Source organism: Lepisma saccharinum, chromosome 16 (genome assembly GCF_977018435.1).
Source record: "Lepisma saccharinum chromosome 16, izLepSacc3.1, whole genome shotgun sequence".
In the NCBI taxonomy this organism is placed as follows: Eukaryota; Metazoa; Arthropoda; class Insecta; order Zygentoma; family Lepismatidae; genus Lepisma; species Lepisma saccharinum.
Window position 1 is genome coordinate 47,167,804 of NC_139244.1, and position 18,257 is coordinate 47,186,060.

Genomic DNA, 18,257 nt, shown 5'->3' on the forward strand with positions numbered 1-18,257 from the left:
AAAGAAACATGACGTTCGTTAGATTTTACTGGTAGAAATTCATTTGTCACACCTGTAGACCTATTCCGAAATACAGTTATACGATTTGTAGAGGCTAATAATTGTAGGTACACGTTTCGTTGTATGTGTCAACAATGAAAGAACAAAATCACAGCCACTGAATACGTCCACCTACCAGGCAGGCAGCAGATTTCGTAGCACGTTTGGCCAATTACTTAGTATCAAATGATCATTGGCCACTGTTATCCAGGCATATCTGCAGCTGGCTTCCTTCTCTTGATTTTACAACACATCGTAATAAAGTAATAATAAGGAAGTTTTATAATGGAAAATGTAAACTTCTACTTTTTAAGTTTTCAGTCGAAATGCGTCTAGCGTACTACAAACATCTAAGGGGGCTACAGGGCGCTGAGTGCTGTTTTTGGGGGGTTCAGGCCCCCCTAGCCCCCCTGTAGCGCCGTCCCTGTAAGCGAGACGATGAGGATGAGTATATGAAATTCATGTCCATGAGGAGCTGTCACTCACAAAAATCTCCCCCGCCCTCCGTGGCGAAGTGGCATCACAGCGTGCTACGACACCAGGAGTCTCGGGTTCGAATCCTGGACTGAGCATGGGTGTTTGTAAGTATATTTTTATCAATTTCACTCTATCATCACTCATCCTCATCTTCGCAATTTGTCAAAAGTGGCACTTTTCATTTCAATGTTATGAATCCTACAAAAAGCGCATTTTTTGTCCTATACAGGCCCGTACCCGGGGGGGGGCAAGGGGGCCATGCCCCCCCCCTCGAGCCATGAAATATTTTGATGCAAACCTACAAAAATAACATGGATAATCTTTAAGGTTTTTCAAGAATTTAGATTTTCTTCTTGCATAAATGAATGGATTGTCTCTGGAGAGAGGCAGACTTGCCAAGTTACTATATTTAGTAATTTTAGTTTTATAACCATTTATGCAAAGCTACTAAATGTTCCAATTTGGTCTGGACAACTCACCATATTTACTCCCTGTTTTGACTTTTTTCGAACTGCAGTGTTAATGAGAAAATGTCCTCTTTTAGTGGTAAATTCACATTCAGTCATGTTCTTCATTATAAGGATAATGCCATAGCGTTGGTGGTAACATTCAGGGTACGAATTCCCATGGCAGAAGGGGGATCTCCCACCTTCCCACCAACGATCTTGTTCTATTAAAAATTTTCCTCCATTAAAATTTTCCGAGGGTAAGAGTTTGTGTTATAGTCATAGGCGTAGCTATAACTTTAAATTTGGGTGTGCACAAAGGGGAAAAAATGAGGTCTTGTACCTTTTTAATACCATATTTTGCAACACAATCACTTGGCTCTTTAACTGCACTGATGTTTGTAAAGGAATATAAATTCACTAAATGACAGTGTTGAACATTTCTGAATATATGTAGTAGAAAAAATCAAATTGCATACAAATTACACACACACAAAATGTTCATAAATATTACAAACAAATACATCAAAATACACGGCATCTATAACAAGAGATGTCTGTCAAGAGGTACAATGTTCTTAAACCCTTCAATAACTTCATTTACATCAATAGACTAAGCGTTTTCCTGTTCCACAAATAGTAAGAGCAGGGCTTCCAATCTATCCTGCTTCTGAGTTGCTCTTAATTTAGTTTTAACTTGGGAAAGCTTGGAGAAAGTTGTCTCTCACACGTGCAGCTTGTGACAGGTATAGAAGAATGGCGCTGCAGTACAGAGTAGAATGCAGTAAATATCTTCCTTCTCCAATGACACCAAAAAATCGAAAAACTACAGACACTCGTTTCATCAGCGATAATGCACACGTTTGTAATACAGGTCCCTCGGTGGAGAACTGTTGAACAACTCTGCAAAAAGAAAAGCGTGCGATGGCACCCGGTATGGAAAACGTTGAGCATAAAGAATCACAGCATCATTGATATTCCTGCCACTTTCTCCATAAATGTACACTATTTCAATTTTCTCTTGCACCGTTATAGCCTGCATTATAACCACTAATGGAGTCAAGGAAGAAAAACACTACTTCCGTCCTCTTCTTCAGGCTTCGTGGCAGATTATGCCGTGTCGGTTTGACTAGGAAACAAGATCAAATGGTCTTTAGGAGAAAACATGCGGTCTTGAAACATGCTCGACAATCTGTTCAAAACGTTGTTAACCACTTATAAAACTATAAAACGTTGAAGATTTCAAAGCTCCGTAAAAACCTTTGACCATGTGAAAATAAACAATTCCGCGGAATGGATCGTCGAGTTAGTCGTCTTCACAGCTAATGTTGTGCTGCTGATGTGCTGCCGATGGCTGGTACTGGCCCCGCCCACTTGCTTCCTCCCTCCCCCTCCTTTTCCCCGCTACTCCCGCATTATTACGTCATCCCTCCGCCTTGGAACTCCTCTATCATCATGAACGCTCGTGTCATTTCTTTCGTTACATTAAAGCCTATTTGTTTTTAACTTCTTCCATTTTTTTAAACATCTTTACCCATCTTTCCTCTACATTCCCTTTCTTCAACGTTTAACAGTTTTATAATTGGTTAACTTCGTTTTTAACAGATTGCCGAGCATGTTTCAGGACCGCATGTTTTATCTTACAATTATTACACCTTGTTTCCTGGTCAAACAGACACGGCATAATCTGCCACGAAGCCTGACGAAGAGGACAGTGTATTTCTAGAGAATTGCGCCAAATCTTACTTTTTGCTATCACAAATACCCCCCCCCCAAAAAAAAAAAACAGTTTCATACAAAACTTACGTATTTTTGTCTGGAGAATCCGAATCTGCAATAAAAAAATGGGGGTTCCCATTTGAGACTTTACAGTTGCCCCTCGCTCCACCCCAGGAAGTGGGGTGGGGGTGGAGTTTGGCATCATTGGATGAGCCCCTTCGAGACGAACAAATTTCATTCAGAACTTTTTTTTTATCATATGCGTACTTTTCGAGATATTTCGTTGTGTCAAGCTAAAGAACTCACCCGGTATATATAAGTAGCGTAATCGGGTACGCTCAAAGTCATACTTGGTACGAGGCCAATTATTTTTATTAATTTAGCCACAATGGAAAACCTATTTTGATGATGTTTTTGTCGATTTTATACTATTGAAAATCTGTGATTTTTCATCTCATACTTGGTATGAGGCCTATTATTTTTATTAATTTAAGCACAATGGAAAACCTATTTTGATGATGTTTTTGTCGATTTTATACTATTGCAAATCTGTGATTTTTCATCTCATACTTCGTACGAGTGTCATAATTTTTTTCGAGTTAAAGTACGTAACACCCACACCCACCTACACCCACGCACCCACCCACACCCACGCACACCCACTTACACCTACACAAATTTACTTCCGGTCTACTTCCGGTCTACTTGACAGACACCTGTGGGTTTTTCCAGTTGTTTTTTTAAGTATACAAGTACATATATTTTGGGAGTTCAAAGTAACACTTGGTACGAGGCCTATTGTTTTTATTAATTTAACCACAAATGGTAAACCTATTTTGACGATGTTTTTGTCGATTTTATACTATTGCAAATCTGTGATTTTTCACCTCACACTTGGTACGAGTGTCATAATTTCTTTCGAGTTAAATTACGCAACATTGCGATGGCTCGTAAGGTAAACTATTGTGCAATGTTTACGCAACAAGTTATTACGCAGACCCGTATCTAGCGTGTTGTTGGTTATGACGTAATGGGTGTCTTCTGATTGACTTACTGTTTCGGATGTTTTCATCCGCGCTTAGGTTACTTAAAGGGTTTTCGCATTACAGTCAGTAAATAAATTTAAATAACACCTTGTGAAAATGACAACTCGTATAAACGACTTACCACTTGAACTGCTGCACAAGATTTTTGCGTACACATTCGACGGAGGTGAGGATGTCGCGAGGCTCGTCGACTTAAGCAAAATAGCGTCTGAATTTCGTCCACCGTGCGAGATGATTATTATGGTCAATCTTCGCAAAATAAGTGGTATGAGAAACTTGCAGAATCCTGATTCTCTTTTTCGGGCTGCAGGCAAAAAGTTGGCCGATAGGATGGACGAGCTTCATGAGGCGAGGGAAGGAAGATAAACGTTGAAACGTTGATATAGGAACGATAGAAAGTAATGTCATCCTCATCTTCACGATTAGTCAAACGTAGCATTCATTCGTGTATTAAATTAAATACCAAACATTATCGAGAAGCAATTCTCTAAAAATTATACTAAAATATTAACATTGTAATAAGTGTCCTTGCATAGCCATTTCAGTCTTCAAACTGCTTCCAACGGCTTCTGCTTGCTTTTCAATAAAATCTAAGTTATGTGCTGTTCAATTTACGGTGCTAGCATGTCTCACTACTACACAAAAAATCCTACAGAAGTCCTGGAGGTCTGAGACTCACCAAAACCCATATAATACTAACTATCCTCATCGTTGCGATATAAAAAGAAACGTGAGTGTCTGTGTTGTAAGTAGAAGAGCCAGAAAATCGCATGTCACAGCTTTTGATGTTATCTGTAATAAGTAACAAAAGCAAGAATCATGTCGAAAATAAACTTGTGTAAGGCGAGGCTTGCATCATAAAGCCTCGAGGATGGTAGTTTCTAATTAGCTCCGTATTAACCAACTAATTATCTTGCCTTCTTTAACCCGAAAGTTTAGCAACAAAAGCCTTTCATCTCTCAATTTTGTATTTAATTCTGTGCAAATCACATGCCTAGAAGCTTGCATGTATCACCCTCACTGTTTATTCAGCTTTTAACCTTAACTATTAATCATGCATTTTTATTGCATGTTTCCCATGTCAACACAAAATATATATTTTCTCTTGGATTAATTTTAACTGTGATGATGAAAATTTAAGAAAGAGTATAGAGAGAGAGAGAAAAAAGAGAAAATACCATAACAAATAGCTTCTAAAATTTTAAGATATATCCTATCATATTCTACATATTCAACAAATTCATTTGATTACAATGCAACATTATTTTATTATTACATCATATGTTTCAATATTTTCATAGTCATCCAAACATTTGATAAAACATTTTTTAGTTACGAAGATAAGAAGAGAAAAAAAGTGTGGTTGAATAATTTCGAGAATTATTTCTTAATAGCGGACAGTGTTTTTATTTTTTATTTCTTTCTTTCGTGTAACCACTATGTTATCAATAGGAACAAGGTAAAACCAACATTACCACAATGTTATGGTGTTGAAGGGGATTTTTCCATTATCAATTATGTCCACACACAAAAACTTAGTGCCTGTCTGCATCCATACCTAGATCAAAAGATTCGAACCATGTCTCAGCCCCTTGTAACTTATTTAATTATTTACATTTGTGCTTGTATTTGTTCTCTTCGGGTTTAAGAAGTCTATAGAGTGAGTTAGTTAGTTGTTTCCCACTGCACTATTTGAATTTTGAATAATCACATGTTAGTTATAAACGCATCGTTGGCATGCTGTCTGATCATATATGTGTTTGGGTTGAGGCTTCGTATCTGCCTGCAACATTTATTTTCTTCTTTTTCTTGTTATCTGCTTTCTATATAGAATATTAGAAACAACACATTTCCATTAACAGTATTTCATGTTTTGCAAAACATTTAAGTTTATACACCATCAGAAGTGTGATTGCAACAACGTTACCACTACGTCATCCGACAAAAGAGCCAGAATCGGTATTGTTATATTTTATTGCTCAGGTCACTTCTTTTTTAATATGTAGAGCTATAGGTGAACATAGTAACTTAAGCCCTCAGAGTCGTAAACCAACAAAAGTACACCTCTGTTAACTACCTTGTGTGGGGGGAGGGGGGACAATTGTAGCTGTTGGTGCAATACACTTTGAAGTTTTGTTTTCTAAGTGTCACACATCAGTTTCATCATAATTATCATTATTCATCCTCATCGTTGCCATTAGCCAAAATTGCCTCTTCTTTTTTACAAATTTTCGTACTAATATCCATACACCCTGGGCCTTAGCAGATTAACAGAAATCGTCTGAAGTTTAAACTCGTGACCCCTCCCAATACCGTTGCAAGCTTATTTGTGATTGTTCTCAATTATTCAAAGTACCTCACTTTCATATTCAAATACACACAAGTGAAGAGGGTTCATATTACATTAGTGATTTTAAATTGTATTCTTGGGGCCATGCACACACTTTCTAACATTGTTGCCTGATATTAAAATAAGCAAAGACACACTGCTATGCTTAATAAAAGAAACATCTATTCATTGCCAGATTGTACAACTGTATAGGTCGAGGTTCATAAGCCTCTTTGTGATTGTTCTCCTCAATTATTCAAAGTACCTCACTTTCACATTCAAATACACACAAGTGAAGAGGGTTCATATTACATTAGTGATTTTAAATTGTATCCTTGGCGGCCATGCACACACTTTCTAACATTGTTGCCTGATATTAAAATAAGCGAAAACACACTGCTATGCTTAATAAAAAGAAACATCCATTCATTGCCAGATTGTACAACTGTATAGGTCGAGGTTCATAAGCCTCGTCCATTTCATTGCAGGGACTGCATATTTTGTATACAGTTTATAGTGGTATCACAACACAGGTTATAACTCATTATTAAGTCTGTTAAAAAAAATCGTCAGTCCATATGAGAATTCTTGCTGTGAAATTTTTATGCTGTTTAACCTTACAGGATTCAAATCTCCGAGAGATTTGAGGTCCGCCTATGGTACCTGATAGACGACACCTTTGGGTTTCATAGTGATGGTATTTTATTTATATATCATGCGAGGTTAGGAAGAAAGTTCGCGCCTCAGTCAATGCGATGAGTTGTGTGATAATGCTGTCTGTTTCCGCGTTTGACTCATACCAATCGTACGTATATCGTCTCCTTCCTTCCCTCACCTCATGAAGCTCGTCCATCCTATCGGCCAACTTTTTGCCTGCAGCCCGAAAAAGAGAATCAGGATTCTGCAAGTTTCTCATACCACTTATTTTGCGAAGATTGACCATAATAATCATCTCGCACGGTGGACGAAATTCAGGTGCTATTTTGCTTAAGTCGACGAGCCTCGCGACATCCTCACCTCCGTCGAATGTGTACGCAAAAATCTTGTGCAGCAGTTCAAGTGGTAAGTCGTTTATACGAGTTGTCATTTTCACAAGGTGTTATTTAAATAGAAGTTTCTCGGTATATATATATATAAATTTTCTCAGGGAAAAATACAAAACGCACAATCAACTCAAAATTCAATAAGATTCTATTTACTAGAAAAAAACACTTTTAAACTTACGATAATTGATAGAATGTTACTTAAAAGACAATAGTTATAATTATAATATTTTTTCAGCTCTAGTATTTATATATAAATTTTCTCGGGAAAAAATACAAAATTCAATACAAATGCAAAATTATACAAATTCATTCTGTGTGAAAAACGACTTGAACCACCTTCAAAATAAAATAATTTTAGCTATTACGATAAAATTTTCAGCTATGTTTTTATACAGAATTTCCGGAGACAACAACTAACATCGGATTACATCAAAACTCAATCTGATCGAAATTACTATGAAAAAAAATCACTTGATACACTTTTTTTAAACTTAAAAATAATAAATAGTATGTAGCTTTAAATAAATTAAATGCTTAACTTTTAACACTGCAACAACACATCCGTACTCTTCAAGACACTCTCACCATACTGACTGATCTGTAATGCGAAAACCCTTTAAGTAACCTAAGCGCGGATGAAAACATCCGAAACAGTAAGTCAATCAGAAGACACCCATTACGTCATAACCAACAACACGCTAGATACGGGTCTGCGTAATAACTTGTTGCGTAAACATTGCACAATAGTTTACCTTACGAGCCATCGCAATGTTGCGTAATTTAACTCGAAAGAAATTATGACACTCGTACCAAGTGTGAGGTGAAAAATCACAGATTTGCAATAGTATAAAATCGACAAAAACATCGTCAAAATAGGTTTACCATTTGTGGTTAAATTAATAAAAACAATAGGCCTCGTACCAAGTGTTACTTTGAACTCCCAAAATATATGTACTTGTATACTTAAAAAAACTAAAAAAACACACAGGTGTCTGTCAAGTAGACCGGAAGTAAATTTGTGTAGGTGTAAGTGGGTGTGCGTGGGTGTAGGTGGGTGTGGGTGTTACGTACTTTAACTCGAAAAAATTGATGACACTCGTACGAAGTATGAGATGAAAAATCACAGATTTGCAATAGTATAAATTCGACAAAAACATCATCAAAATAGGTTTTCCATTGTGGTTAAATTAATAAAAATAATAGGCCTCGTACCAAGTATGAGATGAAAAATCACAGATTTGCAATAGTATAAAATCGATAAAAACATCATCAAAATAGGTTTTCCATTGTGGTTAAATTAATAAAAATAATAGGCCTCGTACCAAGTATGACTTTGAGCGTACCCGATTACACTACTTATATCTAACGTACAGACAGTCTGTATATTGTTCGCCATTATTAACATTATAAATCTCCAACGTAAGCTGTCTACCATAAAGTTTCATCTCTCAATTTACTGTTGTTTAGAATGGTCACAAAATTGAGTCTGGCCGACCACCCTAGGCCCTTTCGACCTTCCTAAACCATGAACATTTTTAAATATTAAATGTCGAAATGGTGCTATTAAACACCTCCCAAAGCCAACAAAATGTAGCTTATAATCTATGTTTGAGAGAGATTTCACACCGAAGCGGCACGCGAAATATGCAACTTCAGAATTTCACCAATGTAGAGTGATCCAGAATGCAAAAAAATCGGCAAAAATAGAAATTTTGACTTTTCAGTAAGGGGATAAAACATTAACACTTCTCTAAACAACTAAATGGGGCATGAAACTGACAGATATTTTTTTCTCTAAATCGATTATTTGTTCTTGTTTTCGAGCCTCAAAATGGCGGTTCGTGAAAGTGGAATTTTTGGACTCTATTTTGTACTTATTTTTATGACTTGTTGTAGCAATATTATTTTCTTCGGGCAATAACATTGTGCTAGATAGACTCATAACTTCTCAGTAATGCACAGGAAAAGAACACATACTTGAACCAAAGTAAAATATAGCGTTTTTAATATTGACTTGAAAATACAAAAGATATCTTAAGTTATCGTAGGTTTCGCCACTATTTTCCGCGACGATTTCTAAAGCAAAGTACTGAGAAAAAGGGACGGGAGAAAAGTTTTGATACATTTTGCTACTTTTGACAAAATTAGCTTATTTGTGAACGTGCGCTTTGCTGTTAATAGGGTTAGCTGCAACCCTGAATCAAACATGGTCACGTGTACGCGCGCTGGGGAATGGGAGGTCTTCGATTTCGCTATCAGCTGATGTTTAACCTCCCAAAACTTTCATTAGCACCCTCCCTAAAATTGTTGCCAAAGACTCGTGCAATGTACAAGTAAATATTGCCCAGAAGCAAAATTAGTTCGTAAGTCCAAATTATAATTACATTACATCGCTTGTCGGTCTGAAAGCTGCCTAAGAAAATTTGGAAAATGGAAGCTTGAACGCCTGGTCGTATCGCTAACCCCGACTGGTAGATGAGAGGGTTTTTGAGAACTGACGGCACATTACTCTTTACTTAGAATCAAGGTCGAGGACAAGTAGATATTCCCAATCAAATTAGGGAATCTGGATGACTTACTCCAGAGCAATCGACGGTTTTCCCCGTTGTGGGCAAGAGGGACTGCGAACAGACACTGATGTCATCGTGTAAGGGTCTTCACCAGTGATGAATCCAGACACTTTCCTCCGGGGGGAAATCAATCTTCCCGGGAAAGAATGTAATAGGCAACAAATTTAATAAAAATACTAATATTTTAAAATTGCCCCTTATCTCTAATACGTAATTAAATTGACTGTAAATTTCGATACGACTGCACAGGCACGTCACTACCATTCCTCAGCAAACTGTTGATTGACTAACCGTTAAATTGTTGAAATTTGTTAGAACTTTCATTACACCAGCCCTGACGCTCTACACGTGTCCATTACTGAGTGTCAATGAAATTGAATTTTATTACATATTACTAGTTAGCAGTTATCAAAACGGACAATAATTGAAATTCGTTAATTATTTTGATTTTTAATTATGACGATGACTGAAGCAGGGCTTATTATTACGAAAAGCCAGAAAAAGTACGTTTTACATGAAGTTAAAGTGAATGAGTGAAAGTCAAAGTGAACATGCTTGCCTAATTTCTTAGCCATTGTCCGAATGTTCTGCCAGGTTATTGAAATTTTCTGTGGGGAGGGTATTTTCCCACCCAGGCCACCTCCTGAATTCATCACTGGTCTCCACAATAGTGTGTTTTCCTTTGTAAAACCACTAAACATACTCTGTACTTTAAAGATCTCATTTTCGAGCAGTTTCTCTTAAATTATGATTTCTGTCAGTGAGTTACGTAGACAAAGAAATGAGCAGTGATTATTGACGTTACAGGAAAGGACAGCAGAATCGTCAACGGGAATGTGGCGATCCGTGGACAGTTCCCCTACCAGGCAGCACTCATCATCGACGCCATAACTTTCTGCGGAGGATCACTCATCACAGAAACCATGGTTGTAACAGCGGCTCACTGTGTGGAAGGGTAAGACATCAAGCCATACATAGTTAATGAGGTGTAACTATGTAACACAAACGTATTATATATACATCACCCATTTCTTTCCTAACTGCTGATACTGTAATCATAGTCAGTTCTTAGCGATGATTTCTTTCAGTGCTACAGCCCGCGAGACCGTTCCTTTGCAAACATACATCGCACGCATTGGCTCCGGCGACATCACGCTTCACCAGTGCGTTGAAATTTAGCAGTCGCCATCTCTTGTAAATAGTTTGGTCTAGAAGGGAAAGCAAGAGCCTCCTGGCGGACGATTCCAGAACTTCTTGCAGACAGTAATTCATAGTGCAGAAGTTTTTCTGCCCGAGATCAATATCTGCCTATTATACGTATATCTGTTGTGTGACTTTCTCGAAGAGTATCCGAATGAATATCAACCTCTCTCTTCCACGTAGAACACCCCGGGAAACTGCATTTGTGCGGGCCAAAGAGGCTCTGGCGTCTGGACCCACAGCTAGTTTTATCACAGATATGCGTATCATACTCAGGCAGGAAATCTTATTCGTTGGTCTCTTGCTTTGAATTACTCTCGCAAGAAGTTTGAGTCTCGACCGTTGAGCGCCGCCACTAGAACTTTTACTTTCGTCTCGACGAATATTCAACAAGAGATGGCACTGCAATATTTCAACTCTTTGTCACTCAAACACTTTCTCTTTGTCAAGCCCCGCCCTTCGTCTTCTGGCGTAAGGGCGGATTGCTTTCGTTGTTTCTTAGGCATGTTAAGTTTAGGGCTCTTAGCATAAATACACTGCGATTTTTCGGAGCTTCACCAGAAATATTATTTATGCTAAGAGATCTAAACCAAACATGCCTAACCTAACAACCAATACAGAGCATTTAGCCTGACGTCAGAAGACGAAGGACCGAACTTGACCAAAAAAAACTACGGTTTTTAATAAACATAGCTACCTTACTTTTCAATATTCTTCACAGTGCATATTGCCGGTATAAGTAAACAGTAACAGAATAGTCGTTCTCGATAAATGTTAGACAAGATCTTTTAACAAATAAAATGCTTGAAATTTATCAACAAAAATTTAATATTTTTTTCTTGTGTTTTCATTATTTCAGTGCCTCAGACGTAGAAGTATACTTGGGTACGCAGAGTATCAACATAGTCAACGAGACTGGGAGGGAGATTATTCCAGCGAAGACCATCCGTGTCCATGAAACCTACGACTCGGTAACTTTAAACAACGACATCGCCTTAGTTGAGTTGTCACAAACTGTAACATTTAACAGTAAGTATTTACGAGAACCTCTCAAGCACGAGTGACTAGCGACAACCTTAGCAACTTCGAAATACACGCCAACAGCACCAAACCTGACCTGCCTAACCTATCCACGTATGCATATAATAGCTTAAATAAACAGAACTTAACCTGCTAACCTATTTACATTTTTATTTCTGCTATTATATGCCTATGAATAGATTAGGTAGGTCAGGTTTGGTGCTGTTAGCGTGTATTTCAAAGTTAAAGCTGTCGCTAGTCGCTCGTCTCTCAAGTCCAACAGATTAAGCAAAACTAAGTGTAGATGGCAGCACGATAGTTGTGTCCTTGCGCAACTGTTCTCTCATTTAAATACATAGTGAAGTCGGTGCTGAACGTGCTGTTATTAACATTACATTAAATTTGACGTTAACCTAGGAAGTTATGTCAGAATACGATAGATGAATAATCAGTGCTTTAAAACTAGAATTTTAAAAGAAAGGTTGTCGTTGACAACAGAAAAGATATCGAAACTTAAAATACTTATAATTTGTATAGTATTTTTCACATTACTTGCAACTTTCACAATTTCAATGCTTTATTGTTGTGAGTTGTTGGAAGTTCAGCCGCTGCAGAAGGAATATCGTAAACTGGGCTACGAACGGACAGCACTGGCTGTTGTTGGAAGGGTCCGTCGGCGTGACGTCACGCGGCAGAGGAGTGGCCTTCTAGTTTCAGGGGGTGATGGTTCAGCCCACCTTATGTTTTTCAAAAAGTGAATCCACTGTACATAATTACACCTAACTGTGGACTACATATGATCCTTTTATATTCTCCAGGTTACATAAGCACCATCGTAGTTGCTGGTGGAGATAGCTCGTATGAGAGCGTATCGGCTATCGTCAGCGGATGGGGAAAGACTGTTGACAGTAAGTAGGGTCAGTTAGATATGCTATGCTATTGTTTGTCATAGTTGATATATGTTATTGCTCTTTTGGTCTATGTTAGGCTTGCTATATCATGTACAGAGTGGCTACAGAAATTCATGTAACAATAAAAAATAATCTACATCCTTAGGACAGATTTCTTCTCTTAATGAGATGATAAAAACTTCTTCACCAGCATATGTAAATATCAAGTCATTAAAAACACGCCGGAAGCAAGAGAAAATTTAATGAAAATGGTCATGGACAATTTGCCGAGAAATACTTGTGCATCCCACTGTATACCCAGCGGCAAAACATGAGTTGATCATCATTTTCATTCAGACAATTTTCCACAATGTGATGAGATGGCCATGAATTAAAATAATATAAGCGTCAATAAGCAGAAGAGAACATCATCTGCTTCGCATCAACAGAATTTAATTCCTTATGTGTAGATTAAAAAATAATGAAAATAGCGATGGACAATTTGCCGCTACAATCAATTTTCATTGCTATATGATTCTTCACTAATAACGCAGATACTTCCCCGTTGACCTTCTTAATCATAAATTAATGACAACTTCCAAAACTCTCTCAACGTCAAAATCAATTTGAAATATGCACGAGAGTTGTTGTTTTGCATTATGTATTTCTAATACAACGGATTAAATTAAAATGGTATTTCAAAATAGCATACAGGCAGATATTTTAGTAAAAAGCCTGAAAAAAGCCGATAATGTAGCTCCCAAACTTACCTAAAGAAGAATGAAATAATGACCAGGTGAGTTATGGCGAATATCGCTAGTTTGATGTCAGCTCCTGTATATTTACCAGAATTCATCTGGTCTTTAACTTGCAATAACTGTACACATGCGATTGATTTGATATCACGAGCAAATATACGATGTGGAGTCAAAAAGTTAGTTGTACTCGCCCAGAAACGTCTTTGTCTAGAAGATATATTCTGGTGAAATTTGTTAGCAACAGCGGTTAGCTAGCGAGCCTACCGGCAATGTAGAACATAGGCATGGGAGTTAACGATAGGTGCTGGGTTAAAATGGCGTCAGTGGTTCATTTGCTGATTGGATGTTTCGGGAGCTACAACTCGCTCCCAAGGTGTAAATGCAGCAGCGACGCCTGCTGCTTAGGTGGCAAAGTTGCGCAACCACTACATATTTCTGGACTTATATAGATAATGATTTTATTTTGTAGAGAAGACTAGTTGTATAATGTAATCATAACGGAAATTTATTCCCAGAGCATTTTCCGTTGTTGTGTGCCGAGGCACGGGATGGAAACCTCCTCCTTTCTGCGCGGTGATGTACTCGGCTTAGAGCGCATTGGACGTTATACATGCCTTTACAGCAGGCTCCATTGCGCAGTTGGCACCGTAAGTGCTGCGAAGCCAGAGGTGTCGACGTCGAACTCCTGGTCATGGCATGGATGTTCCGTAGTGTTTGTCAGACTCTCCCTTTCATCGTCATGATTAGACCATGAGGTAGAGAATGGACATAAAATAAACACAACAGATGTGGATAGAAATAGCTGGATATACAATAGGATACTTTCGATGTCAAAAAAACAAATAAGTTTCACATTGTAGAGCATTGTTTGATATTTTCTGAACGCTTTTTCTTAAAATGAATGTTGTAGTTTGTGTTTGTGTGGAGACAAACAGATATTTCTTATTCTTAGATATGGGGTGTAAGGGATGACCTTCCACGTAGTACACCCTGGACTGCATTTTGCAGACGAACGAGGCTCTGGTGACTGGCACTATGGCCAGTAAAATTTTGTGTGTGTGTTGTCCTGTTTTTTATCCTTGTGTGTGCTGAGTGCCCCTTTACAGCCTCGACTTTTAACGAAAGTCAGAAAATTTTAATATATTAGTAACACGACACTGCAATTATGCTATTTTAGTCATGGTAGGGGGCTGGACACCGTATAATGTGGCGGGTGCAAAATAGCCTAAGTGCTGACGCACCCAAAATGTTTTAAAAAAACTATTATTCTTAGATATATTTCTACCACTTTTAAAGCTTTTTTTAATAGTATGTGAAAGAAGTTGATTATTGACATTTTTCAAGTTGCCGAAAAATGTCTGATGCTAGTTTACAACAGCATATATAGTATAATCAAAACTTTCATATCACCTTTTCTTGCTTTACCTCCCAGGTACTTATTTGAGTTTGGGTGAATCCCAGAGCAATTTATGCAGAGACAAAGCCGGAATCGAACCCGGGTGTCCCGCGTGGCAGTCAGCTACCATCTCAACTAGAGCACCGCAGCTCCAAGATGCAGATAACTTTCTAGTATATTACGGAGAAACCGGGAAAACAGTAGTGATCCTAAAGGGGGACCGAAGTGCGTCCCCCCCCCCCCCCCATAGAACAACGGACCTCCAGTTTTCAGGACAAAAATGATTCTCAATATATAATGACATTGTTATTACCAGGGTGGTATTTGAAGGGGGATAAGGGGAAATTCCCCTTCTGGTTTCTATGAACTGGAGGACGGGGTTGAGATGGGATATCCTGTGAAGAAGAGACGTTGTATCTGCTAGATTCTTGTAAGAATAAATGGTTGTAATACAAACACACACACACACACACGTTATGGAAATAATCTACATCTATAACCTATATTCGGTCTCATAAAGCATGTGCTTGTCTAGTGTATGCTGACTGTAACTGTCAAATATAGGGCCAATTATGGGTGCCCACATCCCGCCTCTCCAGATTGTTTTATTTTGTAAAGCATGTATTAGTCTCAAATATTCCATAGGTTATTTGTTTCGTGTAACCGCAAACTAACTCTTCAACTTTTCGACTGTTCCTCGTACTAAATTGAATCGCCAATCAATAAACTATATAATAACATTATGCTATATCTCTATAGTAGATTGAACCTTTTTTTCATGCTGTGCTCGCGTCAATAATAATAATGTCAATCGCCAAAGAGATCAAAATTCCTTTAACCAATGTCAATTCAGTTTTACCTCTCCTTTAAACTTTGTACATTAATTTTTCTTTCATAAAACCCATAATTTCTCGATTTTTTGGGGATAATAAAAAATTATGTGCTTAAATGTTCCTTCAGTTTCATAAGTTACGATTGAAGCTGTCCACTAACTCCATAACTTTATCCTTCTAGACACTCCTAACATAAGCGACCAACTGAGGTATGTCTCTCTACCAGTTATAAGCAATAGTGTATGCTATACCTACTATGGCAGCGTCATCAGTAGTTCTAAGATATGCACAGACGGATACTATGGAAACGCTTGCACTGTAAGTATTAGTAGAAATAGTATTGCTTTTTTACACTATTTTTTTTTTAAAAAAGCGAAATCCAAGAAAAACAAATGAAAAATGAAACAATATTAAGGTACTATAAAATATAAAAATGTACCAAAATAATCAGTAAACATAACATATTCAGTTACGCACTTATCGACGATGTTGTATTCTATATTGTATTAATATTATGTGACGCTTTGGATTAATCACGATGACGAAGAATGGTGGTGGATAGATGAAATTTATCAAGGGGCATTCACAAAACAAGAGATTACCTTCTACAAACGGAAGTCTCGAGGTGAGATTCGAATCGGTCCGTCGCCCCCCTGGGAATTGTCATCGTTCATTTGAAACAGAAATTTGTCATTTTATTGTTAACAACAGACAAAGTTAAGTTAGTATGCAAACAGAATAGCCAACGTAAAAACTGCGTTAGATTGAAAAAAATAAGTGAAAATGCAGGAACCAGATCAGAACTCCAGGACTTCATATTCTACCATTTAATAAAAAATTCAAATTTCGGAAAATTAGAATTTGTATGCTACAGATCACATAACGTAAACTTTATGACTAAAATTTTCCCCTAACTTTCAAAGTTTTTTCTTGAAGAAGATAAATGTGAAAATTAATAATAAAAAAACACTATATATTTCGATACATTATCTGTACGAAATGTAAACAATATTAAAAACAATTATGCTGAATATTCAATCATCTGGTGGATCGAATGGAACATTCTCGCGAGGAGATAATAATAATAAAGTTTTTACTGTATACTAACCATCAAAAACCATTATTATTTCTACTATTCAAGTTCTTTCAATAACCTAACCCCCCCCCCCCCCCCGTACAAAATATCTGCCGACGCACGTGCTTCTACAATGAACTTGTGAGAGAGTCAACGTAGCGAAAGAAAGTGAGGATAAGCAGAAAAGTACCAAAATTGTATTTTGTTATTGCGTTCCATTTCTATCACATTAGCTAATCGCGGCAATGTGGCTGAATGATGATTAGATTAAATTTATGAAAGAACACCTAAGGCCAGGCCGGGATTCGAACTCGGGAACTTCGGTGGTGAGATGGAATGTTCGAGCAGGGTAAGAAAGTACCAGAAATTGTATTTTGATCAAGATTAGGCCCATACAAAATATTCACGAAACCTCAAAATATACATTTATAGGCACTAGGAAAATAGTTAAGGCTCGGCTGGACCTTTGGCACCCGAATGGAAGAATTTTTTTTAAAAAAAATCCTCTCCATTTGAAAAACTGATGTGATATTCCAAAATATGAAAAATTACATCAGCTTAGAATTGCTTCTAGAGCATTGACGTGAATTTTCGTGTAGTTTGCTTTCACTGTTATCTAGATATTTTCAATAGTTTAATAGACTTACGTAATCACGAAACTATTGATAATAGCCAGACAACAGTGAAAGAAAACTACAAGAAAATTCACGTCAATGCTCTAGAAGCAATTCTAAGCTGATGTAATTTTTCATATTTTGGAATATCACATCAGTTTTTCAAATGGAGAGGATTTTTTTTTTAAAAAATTCTTCCATTCGGGTGCCAAAGGTCCAGCCGAGCCCAAAAGAAAATGCACATGACTGATGCCCATGAACACAAAAACTAAAACGCATTTTCATTGCAGGGCGACAGTGGCGGACCGTTGGTTTATGGCTCATATTTGATTGGGATAGTTTCCTTCGGAAGTTCCGATGGTTGTGAGAAGGCAGCACCCAGTGTATACACCAGGGTCACCTCACACCACACCTGGATCGCTAAACACGCTGGAATTTCAACTGCCTAGGAAGTCTAATGTAATTTGAAACCTGTAGATTTACGTAAATAAAATAGTCAATGTTAAAAGCCATGAGGATATACATCAGACCTGGGCAACTAGCCCTATTTGTGGAACAGCGCTCTTCTATGCACGCCCGGAATCCAGAACGAGAGGCGGACAGAGGAATCGAGGGAATGGGCATTGTGTAGTCGAGAAACTACAGGTGTACAGAGCGCTAGATTCATTGATTGGTTTTACTTCGCTTTTCTGCCACACAGAGCGCTCGACAACCTCTACAAGTGCAGGCGAATTTCCCAGTGTATAATCCTAACAAAAGTGAATTTTATTAAATTAGTCTTTCAAGTTTAGCATTATCG

The 18,257-nt window shown here is 37.6% G+C and overlaps 1 protein-coding gene across 1 annotated transcript in view; it reads left to right on the forward strand.

The window, feature by feature from the left end:
* LOC146000058 (brachyurin-like) overlaps positions 1-17,968 on the forward strand; it is a 28,240-nt gene extending 10,272 nt beyond the window's left edge. The window contains exons 3-7 of the mRNA XM_083137382.1: positions 10,480-10,627; positions 11,732-11,901; positions 12,711-12,800; positions 15,951-16,087; positions 17,749-17,968. Coding sequence (XP_082993508.1) covers positions 10,480-10,627; positions 11,732-11,901; positions 12,711-12,800; positions 15,951-16,087; positions 17,749-17,907 — 704 coding nt within the window. The 3' untranslated portion in view covers positions 17,908-17,968. The remainder of the gene's footprint in view (positions 1-10,479; positions 10,628-11,731; positions 11,902-12,710; positions 12,801-15,950; positions 16,088-17,748) is intronic.
* Positions 17,969-18,257: the final 289 nt, after the last annotated feature.